Below are 22,478 nucleotides of genomic sequence, written 5' to 3' on the forward strand. Positions count from 1 at the left end.
GTGTGTGTGTGTGTGTGTGTGTGTGTGTGTGTGTGTGTGTGTGTGTGTGTGTGTGTGTGTGTGTACTGTATACACTGTATAAATTCAGTGAATGCTAATGACGGTGATGGAATGAGTGAATGATAGTACAGTAATAGCTGTACAAGTAAGTGAATTCAGTTATGGATCCAGGTTGTGATGGAGTGATTGAATAAACTATAATGATGTAATTCAATTAAACTTACACTACATCCAGTATGCCAACAGACTGTAATCACATGCTAATGACATAATAAGTATGGATAAATTAGGGTTCTATAACATATATATCAGTTTACTCTGCGGGATGTAACAATTTGTCCTGTTTCAGGGGTAAACTGTGACTGACGACATGCTTTCACAAGTCTTCTAATAACCGTGTGACAAAAGCGTTTTCGCTTATTTTGTCTCTGATGCAACAGGGACACATTTATAAAACTGTCGCACCTAGGCCCCTTACAGAAAACAAGGACATGACAGCAGAATTAAACAGTAAAAGAGAATTACATATCAAACTAGACCAAGAGGCCAAAAAAAAAAAAAAAATAGCAGAAAGGCCAGAAAGCAGAAGAGAAAGAAAAAAGAAAAAAAGAAGAATCGCAAAGTCAAGAACGGTGAAAAAAAAAAAAAAAGTCAAGAAACTGGATAATCAACCATAAAAGTTCTTTGTCCTCTCCCATAGTTCTCTTCACGACCTTTGAAAATTACCCTTGTAAACCCGAAATATACGGCACTAATGACACTGATCCTCGACCATTTAAAATAACCAGTGACGACAGCTGTTGATTTCGAGGCTGATTTTCAAAGTCCATGCAGAGAGACGCTGGAGAAACGGCAGGGCTTGTTTTGCAATGGTTGATGGCAAATAATTAACAACTATGCAAAAGCGAAAACGAAAGACCAGAATAAAAGATGATGTATTCAGGCTCATCCATACATAATTACCTCGAACTTTAAAAATCACTGTGGCTGGAGAAAGATAAGGAATTAATTCGTACCATCAGCTACGGCAAAATAATGGCTTTCAATCACCTCGAAACTATACAAAATATTAACGAGATAATGCTAAGCTATGATGTAATATTCAAGGGGGTTCGAGGTGCTGGAATATCGCTATATCTGATTAGTACATCAGACGTGTAAATGAATTTATAACCTGAACTGTAATTGTACGACTTGTAGATTGCAGTACCTTCCACATCAGCGAATTCCTTGTGGTCTCTTTAAACTGACGTATAATGGTAACTCATTAACACTACGTGAGCGAAGAATAGTAAATTTACTTGGTAATTGCTCACTTCACTTGTGATATCAAATTAATGTCGCCATTAGATCCGTGCTGGAGAGAGAGAGAGAGAGAGAGAGAGAGAGAGAGAGAGAGAGGAAAACTGTCAGATCGAAAGCTAGATAGATACAGTGTGAAATACAGAAACTATGGGATAATAATACTCCAAAATGATGTGGCAATATATATATATATATATATATATATATATATATATATATATATATATATATATATATATATATATATATATATATATATATATATATATATATATATATATATATATATATATATAGATATATATATATATATATATATATATATATATATATATATATATGGAGCCTCTGTGGTACAGTGGTAGAGTGTGCGTTTCGTACACGGGTGAACCAGGGTTCGCTCCCTGCCAGGGTAATAAACTTTCGGAGTGTTCACCCGGCCATGTACTACATTGGCGAACACAAGGGGTGCTGTGGTTGAACCAGTGTTGCTTACTATAAAGTATGCTTGCACCCAGTCGGCTTGCGCGGGCCGATTACACTTGGTTCACAGACTACACACACATCCAAAGCCACTCCAACACTACACTTACACTCACAAGCACTTCTCACCGTACATACAATCTCTACCAGACAGCCTAAGCCACTTGGTAGGGATAGGCCGGTCCTGCAGTGGATACTCAAACGGCTGATTATATATATATATATATATATATATATATATATATATATATATATATATATATATATATATATCTTAGTATAATAGGAAAAGTGTATGGTAGGATACTTATAGACAGAGTTAGAGAAAGAACAGAGAAATTAGTTGGAGAAGAACAGGGAGGCTTTAGGAAGGGAAGAGGTTGTGTAGATCAGATATTCATTCTTAGATCATTAGTGGAAAAGTTTCTAGAGAAGGGAAAGAAGTTGTATGCAGCTTTCATGGATTTGGAGAAAGCATATGACAGGGTGGATAGACAAGGATTGTGGAAAGTGTTAAGAATATATGGAGTAGATGGGAAGTTGCTGAATGCTGTGAAGAGTATGTACGATGGTGCGAAGGCTGCAGTGCGTGTGGATGGTGAACTAAGTGAATTTTTCTCTTTGAAAGTTGGTTTGAAACAGGGATGTGTCATGTCTCCATGGTTGTTCAATCTGTACATGGATGGGGTAATAAAAGAGGTACAAGGTAGGGTAGTGGATGTTGGAGTGGCCCTGGTGAGAGAGGATAGTGTTTGGAAACTCCCTGTACTGTTGTTTGCAGATGATACTGTGTTGTTGAGTGAAGACGAAGGGGAGCTGCAAGGCTTGGTGGATGAGTTTAGGAGTGTGTGTAAGAAACGGAATCTAAAGGTGAATGTAGGGAAGAGTAAAGTGATGGTCTTTGAGAGAGGTGATGTCAGTGAATGTATAGCGAGGTTGGATGGTGAGGAATTGGAAAATGTGAGTACGTTTAAGTATTTGGGTAGTGTGATGAGTAAGGATGGAGGTTTAGAGGGTGAAGTGCTTGAAAGGGTACAGCAGGGAAGAAAGGTTGCTGGTTCCTTGAAAGCAGTGATAAGAAACAGGGAAGTGAGCATGGAAGTGAAAAAGTTACTACATGACAGTATTGTGATACCAACTCTAACGTACGGAAGTGAAGCTTGGACATTGTTGGAAGGACACAAGTCAAGAGTGAGAGCAGTGGAAATGAATTATTTAAGAGGAACCTGTGGAGTCACGTGGAGAGACAGGCTGATAAATGAGGATATAGGGGAGCGTTGTGGTGTGGATGTGGATGTGATAGGAAGCGTTGTGAGGAACACACTGAGGTGGTTTGGCCATGTGGAGAGGATGGAGGGTGAAAGACTGACTAAGAGAGTGTATGTGAGTGAGGTGGAGGGGGGAAGAGGGAGGGGGAGGCCGAGGATGAGATGGAGGGATGGGGTGGAGAGGTATATGAGAGAGGGGGGTGTGAGTTGGGAGCAGGTCAGTGAAATGGCGGGGAACAGGGTGACTTGGAGGCGATTTGTTTGTGGCCACCCCAAACGGGATTGAGGCGTCTGGCAATATATATATATATATATATATATATATATATCTATATATATATATATATATATATATATATATATATATATATATATATATATATATATATATATATATATATATATATATATATATATATATTGCTCCCAAAATTTACACTTGTATGAGAGTCTGGGTGAGTGGGTACCAGAGTGGGTAAAAGACATAGTTCAGCGGTGAGTAAATGAGTGAGTTGAAGAGTGAGGACAATAATGAGTTCTGTGTTAGGAGCGAGTTAAGCAGAACATTGAAAACATTAGTGAGTAAAAGCATGAGTACATGGCAGTAATGAGTACACGAGTGTGTGAAGACAAGGGTAAGGACAAGAGTGAGTGTACACGTGCGGGCGAGTACAAGAGTCAAATGAAAAACATGAGGGAGTGAGTGCATGTATGATTGCAAGAGTGAGAGAGTGTACAAGAGTGAGAACAAGGGTAAGTACAAGAGTGAATGTGTACGAGTAAGTGAATACAAGAATGAGGAAGTACAGGAGTGATGATAAAAGAGTGACTACCTGACTGACTCCAAGAGTGAATACGTAAGTCACTGATCACAAAAAAAAGGTGAGACAAGAGCGAGTGAGTGTAAGAGTGAGTAAGTGCAAAGTACAAACGTAAGTATGTAAAAAGAGTGAATGAGTACAAACATGAGCGATTACAAGAGAGAGGACATGAGTGAATGAGCATAAGTAGCGAGTTCAAGAGTAAGTGACTTTGATCTAGAGTGAGTACGAGACTGGGTGAGTACATGAATGAGTAAATACAAAAGTGAATACAACAGAGTAAGAACAGGAGTGACTATTTGACGAGAAATAAAAGTTCTTCATGCATTCCTATTTAGACGACGTAAGATAGGTGCTTGGTGATTAAACTGTCGATTACACACACACACACACACACACACACACACACACACACACACACACACACACACACACACACACACACACACACGAAATAATGCACAATCATGTCAGAATGCAATACAGACGAAAGTATACGTATCTGGATTAGGATAAGCCTTACACCATTACTGAGCGAAATGTATGGCATTCCCAAGCTCAATCGCACACAATGTCCCCTCATCTCCATTAGTGATTTGGTTCGAGGGTTCCCTAATTACCAATATCCCTCCCACTAATGGGGTGCGGTAAAACAAAATAGTATCGGAACCCTTATTTTAAAAGTCGACGCTAAGTGATATGTATCCGTGGTTAGATATTGTACTGTGTAAATAATTCCATGTATGTGTTGTTACATAGCCTATGATTTCATCATCCTTTGTGTAATTTTAACGCACAGTATGCTGCATGTTTGATCACGAGCGTGTTCTGCCTCAGTCCCCCCCTTCTACCGTTATAGTAGACTAAGTCGTCCTTTCTGTTGTTCAGAGTAGGACTGTCAGCTCTTTGTCCCCATGGCTTCATTTGCGCGTCCTTCTTACAAATTGTATCAAGCTCTGCTGGCCCCTATATAATGAGCTCAGTCTTTGCATTAATTGCCACTTAGATCTACTCCTCATTTTGTTCACATCTCTGTCCTCCCCTGTACAGTTATTGTTGTGAGTGCTCAGGAAGTCTCCAACCATCTAGCAGCTGTGTAATTTGAGTATAACTGTTATTGCATTTTTTCTTGTACTGTATAGCATAAGGTGTTAATTCTTAGGCCTAGTAACGTTTTTTGGAATTCATGTAGGGTTCTTTTTGTCAGTCATTTTTGATAATATTTTGTATCTGTAATTATTTATCTTGCATTCACTGAGCATTACCCAGTGTATTTTCATTTTATCAGGGCTGACTTAGATAAATTTACTCATGCTAATTTCGTGTTAATAGAGGTTATTGCAGTTAACCATATATTTAACCTGTTTTTGCCATTACATTATCCTTATGAGTCCTGAATGTTTTGTTGTTAGTTTGAGCATTAAACTTTAACTTGTAATTTTACCTAACTCTTTTGTTTTGAACCTGGAACTTTACGGGACAGTAGTGATTTTTAGTATTCTCACTTAAAGAGTACATTGTCTTTCTCTGTTCCGTAACATAAATTTGGCGACCTCTTATCAGGATATTCAGGATATTATCATAAGGATATTGCTCGATATTTTGTGACTGTGATTTATTCATGATGTCTACTATTTCTGCACTTGATGAAGCCAAAGATTTTTTGTCAAATGTGCAAACAGTGTGTGATGTAGAAAACAGAACAAAGAATGAACTTAAGCTTGTTGCTCAACAATTAGGAATTGCAGTTCACTCTCATCATTCTAAAGATCAAATTGTTGACATGATTAAGGAAAGCTTGTTTAATGTAACTCCTCCAAATGAGCAAACGCAGATTGAATTAGCTAAGTTACAGCTAACCCTGCAGGAGGCTCAGGCTAAGGAGGCGGAGTCTCGTGTTAAGGAGGCTAAATTTCAAGCAAATGCTAAGGAGGCTGAATCTCAGGCTCGGATTCAGGAGGCACAGATACAGGCTCAGGCACAAATTGAACTAGCTAGGATTCAGGCAGAACATGAGTATCGCATGAAACAAGGTGGAACTGGATCATCTAGCTCTGATGATTTTGATGTGGCTAAAAATGTTAAACTTGTCCCTCCTTTTAATGAATCTGATTTAACAAAGTATTTTCAGTTCTTTGAGAGGGTAGCTACAGGTTTTAATTGGCCCAAGGAGTATTGGCCAGTACTCCTTCAAACTGTTCTCACCGGTAAAGCTCAAGTAACTTATGCATCTATGCCTCAGGATCAATGTGATAATTATGATGTAGTTAAGAGCTTGATTCTTAAGGCCTATGAGCTTGTTCCTGAAGCTTATAGAGTAAAATTTAGGACAACTTATAAGCAAGATAAGCAATCCCATGTTGAGTATGCAAAAGTCAAAGAAGATCTGTTAGAGCAGTGGTTAAATTTTAAGAATGTGGATTCTGATTTTGACAAATTTAAGCAGATGATTTTGCTGGAGGACTTCAAAAGGTGTATTTATAAAGATGTAAGCCTATATCTTGATGAGAGAAGAATAGATAATTTGTCTGATGCTGCAGTTTTAGCTGATGAATATGTTCTCACTCACAAGAGATATTCTAAAGAAAAAAGGAAAGCTGAGAGTAAGTACGTTGCCTCTACTCAGAGTACAGATAACAGGAAAGAGAATAAAGATGATGTTTCTCAGGAAGTAAATACCAGCTTCACCTCTAGATTTCAGAAAAGTAAATGTACTTATTGTAGTAAGCTTGGTCATACTACAGAGAAATGTTTCAGGAGACAGCGTGATGTGAACAAAAAGGAGTCTTTAAATATTCAGTCAATTGGTCTAGTGTCCACCCTTGAGAGTTCCCAGAATTCTTTAACCTGCTTTGAGGGGTAACTTAAATTCTCATGATGGAGCTCCTCTTTTGAGCAGTAACGTGGGTGACACTCTCAAGAGTTCATGTGATAATTTCCTGTCTGATGGTTTTGTCAGTCCTCTGGACAGTAATGACAGGAAATCAGTTAAAATATATCGTGATACAGGTGCTTGCCAATCCCTTATGCTGACCAGTGTTCTAGGCTCTAATGTTAATTCCTCTGATGAAACTGTAATCTTACAAGGTGTAGGGAATAATTACTTCTCTGTCCCTCTGTGCAGAGTGAATTTAGAGTCTGGTTTTGCTAATGGTTCCGTTATGGTTGGGTTGGTTGAGACACTCCCAATGTCAGGTGTAACTTTCTTACTTGGAAATGATATTGGTGGAAGTCAAGTGTGTCCAGCTCCTCAGTTGTCTAGTGAGCCAGTGGCTGCGTCCCAGGACTGTGGTGTCCCTGATGTGTTCCCTGCATGTGCTGTCACTAGGGCTAAGTCTAAAGTTACTGGTGATTTAGAGGATAATGATGATGATGATGTTATCCTAGCTGACACTTTTCTTGCTAATTTGGACCACTCACCAGATGAGGCAGTACCCCGTAGTGTTGATAATTTGTCTCGTCAAGAGTTGGTTGAGTTGCAGGTTGCTGACCCTGAGTTGAAAGGTCTAGCTAACTCTGCTTGCAGTGAGGAAGAGTCAGCTGGTGCTTCTACTTGTTATTATATAAAGTCAGGAGTACTTATGAGGAAGTGGAGACCCCCAACAGCATCAGCCGACTGTGAGTGGGAGGTTGTACATCAAGTTGTCATCCCTCGTGTTTGTAGGCAGGATATCATTACAGTGGCTCATGATTCCAGTTTGGCAGGACACCTTGGAGTGAGGAAGACTGTGGCACGCATTTTGAAACACTTCTACTGGCCAGGTATCTTCAAGGATGTTCCCTGGTATTGTAAGTCTTGTCACACGTCAGGTTGTGGGGAAGTGTAATCAGACCGAAAAGGTTGCACCTCTAGTTCCCATTCCTCCTTTTGAGGCGCCTTTCACCCGCGTGTTGGTCGATATTGTGGGCCCTCTTCCTAAGACTTCTTCAGGATTTTCTTATGTGTTGACCCTGATTGATATGGCTACTCGTTATCCTGAAGCCATTCCACTTAGAAATATCTCAGCAAAGAACGTGGTTAAGGAAATGCTAGGGTTCTTCACAAAGTTTGGTCTGCCCAAGGAGGTACAGTCAGACCGGGGAAGTAATTTCATGTCAAATGTTTTCAAGCAGTCTCTGAAAGAGTTGGGCATCACCCAGATCACGTCTTCAGCTTACCATCCCCAGACCCAAGGAGCGTTGGAGAGATTTCATCAAACACTCAAATCGATGCTCAAGAAATACTGTTTGGAACATCAGAAAGACTGGGATAAAGGTCTTCCATTCGTCGTATTTGCCGCAAGAGAATCTCCAAATGAATCACTGGGCTTCTCACCTTTTGAACTGCTGTTTGGCCATGAAGTAAGAGGACCCCTTAAGCTACTCAAGGAATGCTGGCTGTCGGAGGAAGATGACGTCAACCTGCTGGAGTATGTGATGAAGTTCAAAGAACGGCTGTCCACTGCTTTACAGCTGGCGAGAGAGAATTTAGGAGCTGCTCAGGAGAAGATGAAGACTTGGTATGATAAGAAGTCCAGGTTACGCCACTTTCAGCCAGGAGATCAGGTTTTGATTCTGCTACCGGTTCATGTGCAACCACTTCAAGCCAAGTTTAGTGGTCCTTATTTCGTGGAGAAGAAACTCAGTGATGTCAACTATGTCATCGCCACACCAGATCGTAGAAAGAACAAGCAACTATGTCACATCAACATGCTAAAGTTATATCACAGGTGGGAAGAAAATAATCCAGTCTGCACTGTAGCTGTTCCACCCGAGTCTGCAAGTGAAGCTCTCCCATGCAGTATGAGCCTGAGTGATAGTTAGGGGAAGAATCCTGATATCATGAATGATCTCCAGACTAAGCTTTCTCATCTACCTCCCGAGGAAAGGCAGGAGTTTTCGGCATTACTGCAGGAGTACCCACAAGTGTTCCGTGCCACTCCAGGAAGAACCACTGTGTTGATGCATGATGTCGATGTTGGAGACGCAAAGCCAATTAAATTGCCTCCTTACCGTGTGAACCCAGTGAAAGTTCCTCTCATCCAGAAGGAGCTTGGCTACCTTTTGGACCACAAGATGATTGAGCCCTGTCAGAGCGAGTGGAGTTCTCCTGTCACTCTAGTCCCTAAGCCAGGTGGGTCACAGCAGCTTTGCATCGACTACAGACGTGTTAATCAGATAACCAAAACAGACACTTACCCTCTCCCTCGTGTGGAAGATTGCATAGACAAGATCGGAAAGGCTAGGTACATAAGTAAGTTTGATTTGTTAAAGGGATACTGGCAAGTACGTATGACTGAACGTGCTAGGGAGATCTCATGTTTTGTAACACTAGGAAAGACTTTTGCATGTTCAGTAATGCCATATGGTATGAAGAATGCACCAGCCACATTTCAGAAGCTCATGAATGTTGTAACAGAGGGTTTGGCAGGGTGTGTTGTTTATATTGATGATGTATTAATCTTCAGTGACAACTGGAAAGATCACCTATGCCATGTCAGTAAATTTCTTGAGCGTTTAGTTCAGGCTAATCTTGTAGCTAATTTATCAAAGTGTGAGTTTGGTCAAGCTAAAGTTCAGTACCTTGGGTACGTAATTGGTGATGGACATGTTGCACCACCAGGAGCTAAGGTTCAGGTTATAAGTGATCTTCCCAGACCTAAAAGTAGGAAAGAGCTACAAAGATTTTTGGGAATGGTAGGTTATTACAGGAGATTTGTTCTTAACTTTTCTATTTTTGTATCACCACTTACAGACCTACTGAAAAAGGGAGTTAAATTTGTCTGGAAAGATAACTGTGAATCCTCTTTCAACAAACTTAAAGCTATCCTATTAAGTCAGCCGGTGTTCGCTACTCCAAATTTTGCTAAGCCTTTTAAGATGTCTGTTGATGCAAGTGATACAGGAGCTGGGGCTGTTTTGCTGCAAGAGGATGATCAGGGTATTGAACATCCTGTATCTTATTACAGTAAGAAGTTCACTCCACCTCAAAAGAACTACTCAACTATTGAGAAAGAGCTTTTGGCCATGATTTTGGGTTTACAGCATTTTTCATTTTATTTGTGTTCTGGTTTTGACCCCATAGTCATTTATACCGATCATAACCCACTGAAATTCCTTAGTAAGTTTAAAGATAAAAATCAGAGATTGACAAGATGGAGTCTACTTCTTCAGGAGTATTCATTAGACATACAACATGTCAAGGGGAAAGAAAATGTTATTGCAGATTGCTTATCTAGACTTTAGACAGATTGTTTTAGAGTAATAAGAAATTTCCTTTGTAAATTTCTTTTTCTTTGTGGGGAGGTGTTACATAGCCTATGATTTCATCATCCTTTGTGTAATTTTAACGCACAGTATGCTGCATGTTTGATCACGAGCGTGTTCTGCCTCAGTCCCCCCCTTCTACCGTTATAGTAAAGTCGTCCTTTCTGTTGTTCAGAGTAGGATTGTCAGCTCTTTGTCCCCATGGCTTCATTTGCGTGTCCTTCTTACAAGTTGTATCAAGCTCTGCTGGCCCCTATATAATGAGCTCAGTCTTTGCATTAATTGCCACTTAGATCTACTCCTCATTTTGTTCACATCTCTGTCCTCCCCTGTACAGTTATTGTTGTGAGTGCTCAGGAAGTCTCCAACCATCTAGCAGCTGTGTAATTTGAGTATAACTGTTATTGCATTTTTTCTTGTACTGTATAGCATAAGGTGTTAATTCTTAGGCCTAGTAACGTTTTTTGTAATTCATGTAGGGTTCTTTTTGTCAGTCATTTTTGATAATATTTTGTATCTGTAATTATTTATCTTGCATTCACTGAGCATTACCCAGTGTATTTTCATTTTATCAGGGCTGACTTAGATAAATTTACTCATGCTAATTTCGTGTTAATAGAGGTTATTGCAGTTAACCATATATTTAACCTGTTTTTGCCATTACATTATCCTTATGAGTCCTGAATGTTTTGTTGTTAGTTTGAGCATTAAACTTTAACTTGTAATTTTACCTAACTCTTTTGTTTTGAACCTGGAACTTTACGGGACAGTAGTGAGTTTTAGTATTCTCACCTAAAGAGTACATTATCTTTCTCTGTTCCGTAACAGTGTATCTCTCTCTCTCTCTCTCTCTCTCTCTCTCTCTCGCTCGCTCGCTCGCTAGCTCTTCTACGATAAGGACATTTCAATATCTGCCAAACAAACACGAATAAAACAATCCCCCGTGACTCTCTCTCTCTTACTCATATACATACATACAGTATATATATATATATATATATATATATATATATATATATATATATATATATATATATATATATATACCTCGGCAGCTTCCCCCACAAAAGTGGGGTATCCGAGACAAGACGACACACTCCCAATTTACTCATCCACCCACCCACACATTTACTCCTATCTTAACCCCAAGGGGAGAAGGGACAGATCCTCACTGCACCACACCTCACGAGGGTCAGCTGCACAGTGCAATCAGCGACAACCGCAGCAGGGCCCAACAGCAGAGCTTGTTTACTCCTGCCACATTATAATGGACCCATCCCCTTACCCGCACCTGACCTGATCAGCTGATTAGATCAAATTTGGGAAAATATCCCCTCAGGGCCGCACCACCATTTATTCATTCACAATTTCTCTCCAGTCATCCCTGTCATGCGCAACCACTCTTCCTTCTTCTACAGACATCCCGGTCGTATCTAACGCTCTCTTCACACTGTCCATCCATTCTATTCGTGGTCTTCCTCTCAGCCTTACACCTTTCTCTCTCTCTCTCTCTCTCTCTCTCTCTCTCTCTCTCTCTCTCTCTCTCACACACACACACACACACACATATATATATATATATATATATATATATATATATATATATATATATATATATATATATATATATATCCATCTATCTATCTATCTATCTATCTATATATATAAATTTATCTATCTACCTATCTATATATCTATATATATATATATATATATATATATATATATATATATATATATATATATATAATGTCCATGGGTTTAAAAGGCAAACCAGAAAAAATAGTTGGTAAATGTTGTAGCTGATAAACCTCGATCTGCTTGGCCGAATATACCCATCAACTGCAGGCAAGCAAACGTCCCTGCAGGGTACAGCCATATAGTGAATTGCGGTTGACAATGCTTTGTTAGGGTAAAATGTTGTTTGGTTCCTGGATGGAAACCGTAGGCCCTATTTGCGTCTCCACCCAGCTAACAGGGGCACCAAGTAGGCTCTACATCACCCCGTTATCTGTTTATATGATTACCACTCAGCGCTGCACATGGTTTCCTGGGCTACAGGAAGCCATTAGGCTTGTCACTCAGTGCACAACCATCTGAGGCGGAAGGAAGTGTAATGAAAAGTGACAGGAAGGAAAAGACGTAGGAAGAGAGGAGGGAAGACAGAAACAGAATGATAAAGGTAAAGGAAGAAGTAGATAGCACTACATCAAGTGAGTGGATGATGGTAGTCACTACCTACCACCAGCGTTTAAGTGCAAGAAGCCTCTAACGTCAGTCTTTGCTAAGTGGACCAAGTCTCTGTTTACTGCAAATTCAGCGACTCAAATTGTAAGTAGAAGGAGCAATTAGAGAGTACAACACCAAAGCCCACCGGTAGCTCCATAAGGGTCAAACATTTCAATTCGTGCTGTGATCTTCATCTTTGGCCGATTGCTTTCAAAACCATATTACTTTATTCCCCCCCCCCCCTTTTTTTTTACCCTTCCAACAACTTCTATACAAATCGAATAAAAACTGTTTGGCCTGACATTGTCCTGTGACCGTAATCCTTGACCTTATGTTCTCAAAATGAAATATATTCATCCATCGGTATCTTTTAATTCCTCCACAAAGTTTGATCTAAAGTGAATTAAAACTGTTTTAGCTATTGGTCAGAACATTTAATCTTCACCAGTGATATTGACCTATTATGGACTGCTCTCTTTCCCTCGCCCTTGCTTCACCCAGAACCCGCCCACAAGGTTTAGTCTAAGTCGGATCGAAACTGCTTAAATTGACCTTGCTATACTCGTATGACTTTAAGGCTTGATCTGTCCATATGTTACTAGCAATTAATCAAATGTTTCCAAGGTTGAATTCCTTAATCCTGCCTTATCCTGTACCCTTCCACATAATATGCTCTAAATGGGATAAACTGTTTAAGTTGAACTTGTCCTTTGACCTCCGACTTAATGTTATAAAAATAAATGGGTCAACCCAGTGGCTGACCTTAACCCACTACCAAGTTAGGTCCAAGCACAACACAGACACGCAGGTCGAACCATGCCCCGTGACCGTGACCTTTCACTGACTATTGTGAAAACTGACTCCATTCACTCTTGCCTTACCCTCAGCCTTTCCATCAAGCTCAGTCTTAATCGGGTAAAACTGTTGAAGTCGACCTTGCTAGATCACACTCTGATCTGCCCTGTGAGCTTCGTTTTTGACCCCTTGTGCTAAAAAAAAAAAAAAAAAAAAAAGCTTTACTCCTGGGTTAACGTCGTATCAAAAGAGTTTATTTACACACACACACACACACACACACACACACACACACACACACACACACACACATACACGAAAAACAAATGGTCCGGGCGTCAAGCTATTAAGCTATTTCCATTTTTATGACATGCAGGAAACAAACACGAACAAGAACAAATCTCTCTCTCTCTCTCTCTCTCTCTCTCTCTCTCTCTCTCTCTTACACACACACACACACACACACACACACACACACACACACACACACACACACACACACACACACACACACACACACACACACACACACACAGAATATATACGAGTATACATGATTTAAAGCCCATTTATCATTCGTCCTGTACTCTTCACCCAGCCGGGAAAATAAATCTTGCCTGTGTAAATCATTTTTGTTGAAGGAAGTAAAATGAATATCTACAACAGAATTGTTCATATTGTTGGAAGGAAATATTTTTGCCAGGCAGATACTCTTTCCTAAACTGTTTTTTTTTAATTCAGAATAAGCTTTCTTAAAATTATGCACGTTAAAGCATCGTCTTTTCCACTACCAAGTAATGAGGGTAGGTACCTAACAGAAGACATTTGGGGCAGGTGGTGGCTGAATCGGTAGAGTCGTGGTCTGCTGCCCGAATGGACGTGACTTCGAATATCAGCTGGGGCTAGAAATGATTTAAGAATTTGAATTTCGTCAAAACAGACTACGGTGATCTGCCATAAGACTCACCACATGTCGTGAAAACACCCTCAGATATACCATTATAATTGTCCTCCACGAGACAGCCTTAGCATATATCCAGTGTGGACGGTTGGTGTTAACCCCGAACTGGTGACGGTGATATGTGGAGCTGTGTGGTATGTAGGACTGCAGGACCACGAGGATAGGACTGTTAAGCCCGTATACAGAGTTATATATATATATATATATATATATATATATATATATATATATATATATATATATATATATATATATATATATATATAACTCTGTATACGGGCTTAATAGTATAAATATATATATATATATATATATATATATATATATATATATATATATATATATATATATATATATATATATATATATATATATATATATATATATATATATCACACCACTTTATCATCTCATTCCTTCTAAGGTTCATACATACATATTTTGCTTTGGCCCTATAACCATTTATCGCTTACTTTATATTCTATAAATTTATGCATTACCATCTTTATCCTACCTTGTACCATCTGATTCTTATCTTCTCCCTCCTGTCATCACCATCTACCTTCTGCAGTACATTATATGTCATATCTTCTACCCCTATCGCCTGCAGGCCTTGTGCTTGAGGTACCCCCTCCCTATACCCTACCCCCCTGCCTGTTTATTTGTCGCACATTGATTGTAAATAGAAATTATGGATGTGACGCTGGGTGATAATCATATTACCTGGTGGTCTAGCGGTTTAAGGCCCTCTAACAGGATGTGGCCTGTGGGGGTTTCCACCTGAAGGGTGGTTGAGTTTCTTGTTCGAATAATGTCACCCGGGAGCCAGTAAGGCAAGTTATCCTTGCCTTAAATTTAGGGCCCCTGCGCTCTTGGCAACAAACTGAGACTGAATGAGGAATGAATGACCAGACGAAATTTTGGTCAATGGTCCTGATTAAAGGAAGGATGAAGGGATCCCATTTGGAGAAAGTAGCCAAAGATCAAGGCTACAGGGAAAGGTCAAAGGTCAACGTCACTGGGCAATCTGAGCTCAGTTTTTATATGATCTGAGGCAAAGTTGATGAAAGATTTAAGAGATGGGGAAAAATAAAACAATTTGCATGTGCGAGTATTCTGTCGAAGGCCAAGGTCACCAGGTGAAGGCAAACATTTGACCTTTAGACCAGTTAGTGGGCGAGGGTGTTATACTTTCTCATTTTTTTTTTTTTTTCCACAGAAAGCTGTTTGGGGTTGGACGGGAATTGGGTTTCAGACACATTTAGTTTTCATTATGGCAGAATTAGTAGGACGAAGTTGCATCGTGTGTGTGTGTGTGTGTGTGTGTGTGTGTAAGAGAGAGAGAGAGAGAGAGAGAGAGAGAGAGAGAGAGAGAGAGAGAGAGAGAGAGAGAGAGAGATGCCGTCTTGCAAAGACCTGTTTTATTTTCACATCTCCAAAGGAGGAGGAGTTATCAGATGTTCTCAGTCCTTCATAATTATATTATGTAATTATTCATCTCCGGATGTGTCTTCTTCAATCTGTATTTTCCTCTGCCTCTGCTACCCAGTCTGTTATCTGCAGTGTGTGTATGCTTCTGGAAATGCAATGTTTTTGCTTCCGAATCCTTGTTTATTATTTTTTTCATTCCTGGAAAGGTCAACTTTTCTTAGGGTTCCATGGATTGGTTCCCTCTTTTTTATATAACGGAAGCGAGTCAGTAAAAGACAGAACTGTATATGTGGTGAGCCTCCTGCCACACACGACAGCTGCACAGTACTTCAGAAATGATCGAGTAAGGCATCCCCTGTACCGAGGTAATAAGAGAGTAGCGTTAAAGAATGTTCGTACTCGATAGTACATGTCCAAATTAAAGTAGACGATACAAGCGAAATACAGAATTTTGGTAATTGTATGTGTACTCACATGTAGAATGGCCTGCGTGCACCGTCCTTGTACCACACCACCAGCACCGCCTCGTCGCCAGGTAGGGTGTGTGCGGCCATTCACGGCAGGTGGGCGGCGGTGCCGGCCACTCCCTCCACACTGGACACAGGCCCTGGAGGGGAGACAGAGGACGCTTTGAAGTAAGAGGCTACAATGAATGGGTGGAGTTAGTGAAGAGGGTAGGATGGATGGATGGAGTAAGAGAATAGGTCTGAGTGGGTGGGTGGAATGGATGAAATGGTTAGAATGTGTTGGAGTGGTGGAGCAAGAGACGATGATGGTTGAGGAGGGTAGATGAAGAAGGCAGGAAGGGTGAGTGGGGTGGTGATGAGGCCTGAATGGGTGGGTGACTATGCCAGAGTGCGTCGATAGGTTGGGTGAAGAGGCCATGTTGACAATCAGGACGGGTGGTTGAAAGACAGAGTCGATGATCATGTGGGTGAATGAACAGTATTAGTGAAAGGACAGAATGAGCACGGTTGTGAAAAAGGGCATAATTAGCAGTCAATGTGGGGAGGGTGAGTGGATGGATGGATGAACACTGAAGATGGCAGGTGTATGTGCAGGTGTGTGTACATGGGCTGGTGAAGGATAATTAAGTGGACACGGATATGGTGATTGAGTAAATTGGTGTAGTTGGGTGGCGTGAATGTGGGTGGATGATTTAGAAGGTTTGAATAGAACTAATTGAAAGAAATAAAACATTATCCAACCCTACTTGTGTGTGTGTGTGTGTGTGTGTGTGTGTGTGTGTGTGTGTGTGTGTGTGTGTGTGTGTGTGTGTATTTCTTAATTCCTCTTAGTCTATTGATGGATTTTAAAGAAACTTCCCAGGTGAGTTCGTCCGGTTACTTTGAAGGTCTCCCAAAATATATTCATACAAATTTCCAACCATAATATTATCGAGGTCAGCCACGATCACCAGATAAAAAAATTCTCAGATATAGTAGAAGGAAGGCAGAGATGGCTTTGATATCTTAGTACACGTTGTACAATGGATTCTCATCCGTCATGCGATATTTGAGGCGTATGACCCACCCACCCCACACTTATTCTTTGGGGGAGTCAGACACCCTTCTGAAAATCAAAAAGATCCGAAATATGGAATCTGAACATGTGATTTTCAGTGAAACTTCTCTGGTCAGTTTGTCTACTTTCTTGATAATGTTGTCCAGTATATAAAATTTTCCACCATTATTTGCATGGGGTCAGTGCCCCCTCCAAAACTTATAAAGGATGACAAATTGGAGAAAGGGCAGACATCGCTGCCATATCTTAGTATAAGTTGTAGCTGCCACCTGTACCTCCTCCCCCTCCTCTTCCTTCTCCTTCTCCCACTACTACTACTGCTACATCTACTACCACTACTGTACTACTCACTGAGTGTATCGTGGGAAATAAACACCTTCTCAGTAGGTATATTTCATTGCTCTTGACAAATATATCATTATGCCTAAGCGGTCACGGACGCTTTTTGTGGCGCAGGAATATCATTTTGTAAATCATTCAAATGGGCATGTGTATTGCAGGACTGGGTTTATTGTTTCCCTGTTTTCTTCACAATGCACAGGAATAAACAACTTCATCAATCCTGCGAATCGGGATGTATCTTTTTTGATAAGTCGACCTATACCGTTGTGCGAATTTTAGCCCTTGTGTGTGCGTGAGAGGGAGGGGAGGCCAGGCCTTAGCTCCTCTTTCGCTGTTTGATGGATATGAAAGAAACTTCTCAGGTAAGTTCGTCTGGTTACTCCGAAGATCTTCCACTATATACAATAATCCAATCATAGGTTTTTAGGAAGTTAACCCCCGTCTTCAAATTAAAACTTCTCAGAAACAGCAAAAGGAGGGCAGATATGGCTTTGATATCTTAGTACATGTACAGTACAATGGACTCTCATCCGCACTGCAGTATTTAGGGGGTATGATACCCCTCCATTTATTCTTGGGATATTCAGCCCCCCTACCAGATACAAAAGCTGTAAGAAACAGGGAAGGTGAGCACATGGATTTCAACGAAATCTCAGCTCAGGTCGTCTGGTTCCTTGGTAATGTATTCCACTTTATACCAGTTCACAGCATTATTTTTCTGAGGGTCAGTCCTCTCCAAAACTTATAAAGGATACAGAATAGGGGACGGAGGGCATTTGCTGCTTTGATATCTTAGTACATGTTGCAAAATGAGTTCCAATCCTCTGAGTACTACTGTACCACCACCATCACCACCACCATTACTACTACTACTACTACTACTACTACTTACTGAGTGTATCCTGGGATGTCACCCCTTCTCAACAAGTGTATTTCTTTACTCTTGACAGATATCCCTTCATGTTTAAGCGGACACGGACGTCCGGACGTCCTCGCTGAGGGAGCTGACACCTACTTAATTCACGTATGCCACCATTGTGGCTTTTACACCGGGATACTAGCTTCTTTTACGACGCAGTAATATTCTTTTATAATGCCTTCAATCAGGACTCCGTATACTTTTTCCATTTTCTCACTGAATGAGAAATTTTTGTTCGGTCACGGTGGGGTTGCGTGGAGTTTGATGAGGTAAGAGAAAATTGTGAGGGTGGTGAAGTGCGTGGGTGAGGGAAGAGGAAAGTGAGCGATTAGTGAAGTGTGTGGTGTGCAGGGAGGAGGAAAGTAAAAGGTTATTCATGTGGAAGGTGAGGATAGAGCAGGAAGGAGTGAGGTTGGTGAAGAGGATGGGTGAGGAAGGGAAAGTCAGAGGTCAGTCAAGTGGAAGGTGACTATGGAGCTGGAAGGTGTGAGGATGGTGAAGTGGATGTGTAAGGAATGAAGGGCACGTGGGTATGCGTGTCAGTTAGGTGGAAGGTGAGAAGAGTAGGGTTTGAAAAACGTTACGAGGTGTACAGTAAGTGGAACTGAACTCGATCATATATATAATCATATACGGAGTTACTATACATATCACATTAATTGCGAGTTACTGTATCAAAACTGTGAAACTATCTATCTATCTATCTATTGCCAGACGCCTCAATCCCGTTCGGGGTGACCACAAACAAATCGCCTCCACGTCGCCCTGTCCCCTGCCATTTCACTGCCCAGCTCCCAACTCACACCCCCTTCTCTCATATACCTCTCCACCCCATCCTTTCATCTCATCCTCGGCCTCCCCCTCCCTCTTCCCCCCTCCACCTCACTCACATACACTCTCTTCGTCAGTCTTTCACCCTCCATCCTCTCCACATGGCTAAACCATCTCAATGTATTCCTCATAACGCTTCCTATCACATCCACATCCACACCACAACGCTCCTTTACATCTCATTTGTCAGCCTGTCTCTCCATGTGACTCCACAGGCTCCTCCTAAATAACTCATTTCCACTGCTCTCACTCTTGACTTGTGTCCTTCCAGCACCGTCCAAAGCTTCACTTCCATACGTTAGAGCTGGTATCACAATACTGTCATGTACAAATCTCTATCCTTACTCATCACACTACCCAAGTACTTAAACGTACTCACATTTTCCAATTCCTCACCATCCAACCTCGTTTTACATTCACTGACTTCACCTCTCTCAAAGACTATCACTTTACTCTTCCCTACATTCACCTTTAGATTCCGTTTCTTACACACTCTCCCAAACTCATCCACCAAGCCTTGCAGCTCTCCTTCGTCTTCACTCAACAACACAGTATCATCTGCAAACAACAGTACATGGAGATTCCAAACACTACCCTCTCTCACCAGGTCCAGTCCAACATCCACTACCCTACCTTGTACCTCTTTTATTACCCCATCCATATACAGACTGAACAACCATGGAGACATGACACATCCCTGTTTCAACCCAACCTTCAAAGAGAAAAATTCACTCAGTTCACCATCCACACGCACTGAAGCCTTAGCACTATCATACATACTCTTCACAGCATTCAACAACTTCCCTTCTACTCCATATATTCTTAATACTTTCCACATTCCTTGTCTATCCACCCTGTCATATGCTTTCTCCAAATCCATGAAAGCCACATACAACTTCTTTCCCTTCTCTAGAAACTTTTCCACTAAAGATCTAAGAATGAATATCTGATCTACACAACCTCTTCCCTTCCTAAAGCCTCCCTGTTCTTCTCCAACTAATTCCCTTGTTCTTTCTCTAACTCTGTCAATAAATATCCTACCATACACTTTTCCTATTATACTAAGAAGACAAATGCCCATATGATTACCGCACACTTCTTTTTCCCCTTTTCCTTTGTACAAGGGAATAATTATACCTGACTTCCAATCCTCCGGGACTCTACCTTCCTCCCAGGCCAATCTGCATATTTTCCACATCCATTCTACAACTATCTCACCCCCATGCTTCAACATTTCACCACATACTTCATCAATTCCTTGGGCTTTCCCCATTTTGACTTTCTTCATTGCTTCCACAACTTCTATCCTACTGATTTCTTCCTGTCTTCTCACCTCCCTCCTTCTTCCAGCCATTCCACAGCCACTTATACTCGCATTACTTCCATCCTCTATGTTCAACAATTCCTTAAAATGTTCTCTCCATCTGCTCACTTTTTCTCCCTTCTCCACTAGTAATCTACCATTTTTATCTTTCACTCCCCTGCTAACTTCACTTCCACCCTGTCTTACTCTTTTCACCTCTTTCCAGAACATTTTCTTACAGTCCCTCCACTTTACACTCAAGTTCCTTCCAAATTCCTCATCCACTCTCTTCTTACTCTCTCTTACTACTCTTTTCACCTCTCTCTTTCTTTCTACATATAACTCTCTCTTCTGCCTCTCAACTTCTTCCACACCCCTATTTCTCATCCATTCATTGTATCCTTTCTTCTTTTGTGCCACAGCCTGTCTCACCTCTTCATTCCACCACACTGTTCCTTACACACCCCTCTGTCTTCTCTTCATCCCACACACCACATCACATGCTGCACATATTTCTTCTATGAATATCCTGCACACACCTTCCATATCCCCCATCTGCTCCAATTCATATTTGCCCTATCGTTCCTCCACTTCTCTCTTATACTCTGCCTTTTTCTCATCCAACTGTAACCTTTCCACTCTCCTTACAAATACTCCTTCTTCCCGTCCTTCCCTTCTTCTATTTCTCCATCTTAATTGGATCTTGATTCTGGCCACAACCAAGTAATGGTCAGAAAGTCCACTCCCCCAACCTCTATAAGCTCTTGCATCCATTACACATTTTCGCATCCTTTCATCCACACACACATAATCAATCATTGCCTTCCTTTCATTAAGTTCACCACCCACCTTTCTCATCACTCGCCATGTATACCTGTGGATCATGTTGTGCCTGAAGAGGGTATTGGCTATCACCAATCCCCTCCCAGCATAAATGTCCACTAACGCACTGCCATTCTCATCTATCTCAGCAGGCACACCCCACTCACCAACTATTCCATCCACCTTCACATTCCCTACTTTACCATTCATATCACAGATCAAAAATACTCTCTCATTCCTTTCAAACTTCTCCAAGCACATTTCCACATTTGTCCAGAACTCTTCTCTCACTCTGCTTGCACGATCTTGTGTTGGCGCATACACACACACACAATCGCCCACATTTGTATTCCAACTTTCAATCTTACCCATGTATCGGTACACGGCTAGCACTAAATATCGTGCCACCGCTAGCACCAATAAAATGTATCGTCGCACTGCTGGCCACCAATTTAATGTAGCCGTTAAGAGTAGCAGTTGACTACATATTAAGTGTTCTGCTGATATAGTATAACTAGACCACCGTGTTGGATCGACGACACTGTCTGTAGTACACGTCAGCTACTTGCCGTCACTGCCCGACACTTCCCACCAAAGGTCCTCTGCCACGAGAAGATGGAAGCTGGTCTGTTATTAAGTGGTAGCATAAGGTGACAGAAATGAGCAGATTAAATCTCTCTTTATTGGGTACAGAAATAATATAACTGCGACCCGAGAGATATGTAGGAGCGACACCGCCTCCCTTTATAACTGTAAAACAGCCTCTCTGACGCTGTACAGTCACCGAGCTGGACAAGGGCGCGGTGCTTAGGTCAGCTAAAAAGTGAGGTGCCGAGCATTACATATACTCTGGGCTTATGCAAAAAGTAGAGATAAATGACAACTCTACTAGCACATTATACACCTCTATAAAATGGTATTAAGTACATTCACATATACCAACATAATAAATGGTTCCCCAGGACTTTACACTTACGCACTTATTCAGATATCTTTTCACTTCTCCTAACCTTCTTTTTATAATTGAAACAGGGTGGCCCTTGTGGTCTGCCATCCACCTTCTTCCTATACCACAGCTAACAGCGAAATGATATTTGGTTGTTCATCATTCACACTTCATTACACACTGTTAATTATGACTCAACAGCTTTAAAAATTATTATGTAAAATGTGTGATACTACAACTTCATATGGAAAA

The 22,478-nt window shown here is 40.9% G+C and overlaps 1 protein-coding gene across 1 annotated transcript in view; it reads right to left on the reverse strand.

Moving 5' to 3' along the window:
* The window catches only part of LOC145414614 (kin of IRRE-like protein 1), a 1,118,604-nt gene extending 1,100,141 nt beyond the window's left edge, over window positions 1–18,463 (reverse strand). Inside the window, exons 1-2 of the mRNA XM_080284140.1 lie at window positions 18,454–18,463; window positions 16,014–16,146 (exon numbers count right to left, since the gene is read on the reverse strand). Coding sequence (XP_080140266.1) covers window positions 16,014–16,093 — 80 coding nt within the window. The 5' untranslated portion in view covers window positions 16,094–16,146; window positions 18,454–18,463. The remainder of the gene's footprint in view (window positions 1–16,013; window positions 16,147–18,453) is intronic.
* Between the last annotated feature and the right edge of the window lie 4,015 nt (window positions 18,464–22,478).

Source organism: Coenobita brevimanus, chromosome 100 (assembly GCF_032717465.1).
Source record: "Coenobita brevimanus isolate Jiangsu-jjx chromosome 100, ASM3271746v2, whole genome shotgun sequence".
Classification (NCBI taxonomy): Eukaryota; Metazoa; Arthropoda; class Malacostraca; order Decapoda; family Coenobitidae; genus Coenobita; species Coenobita brevimanus.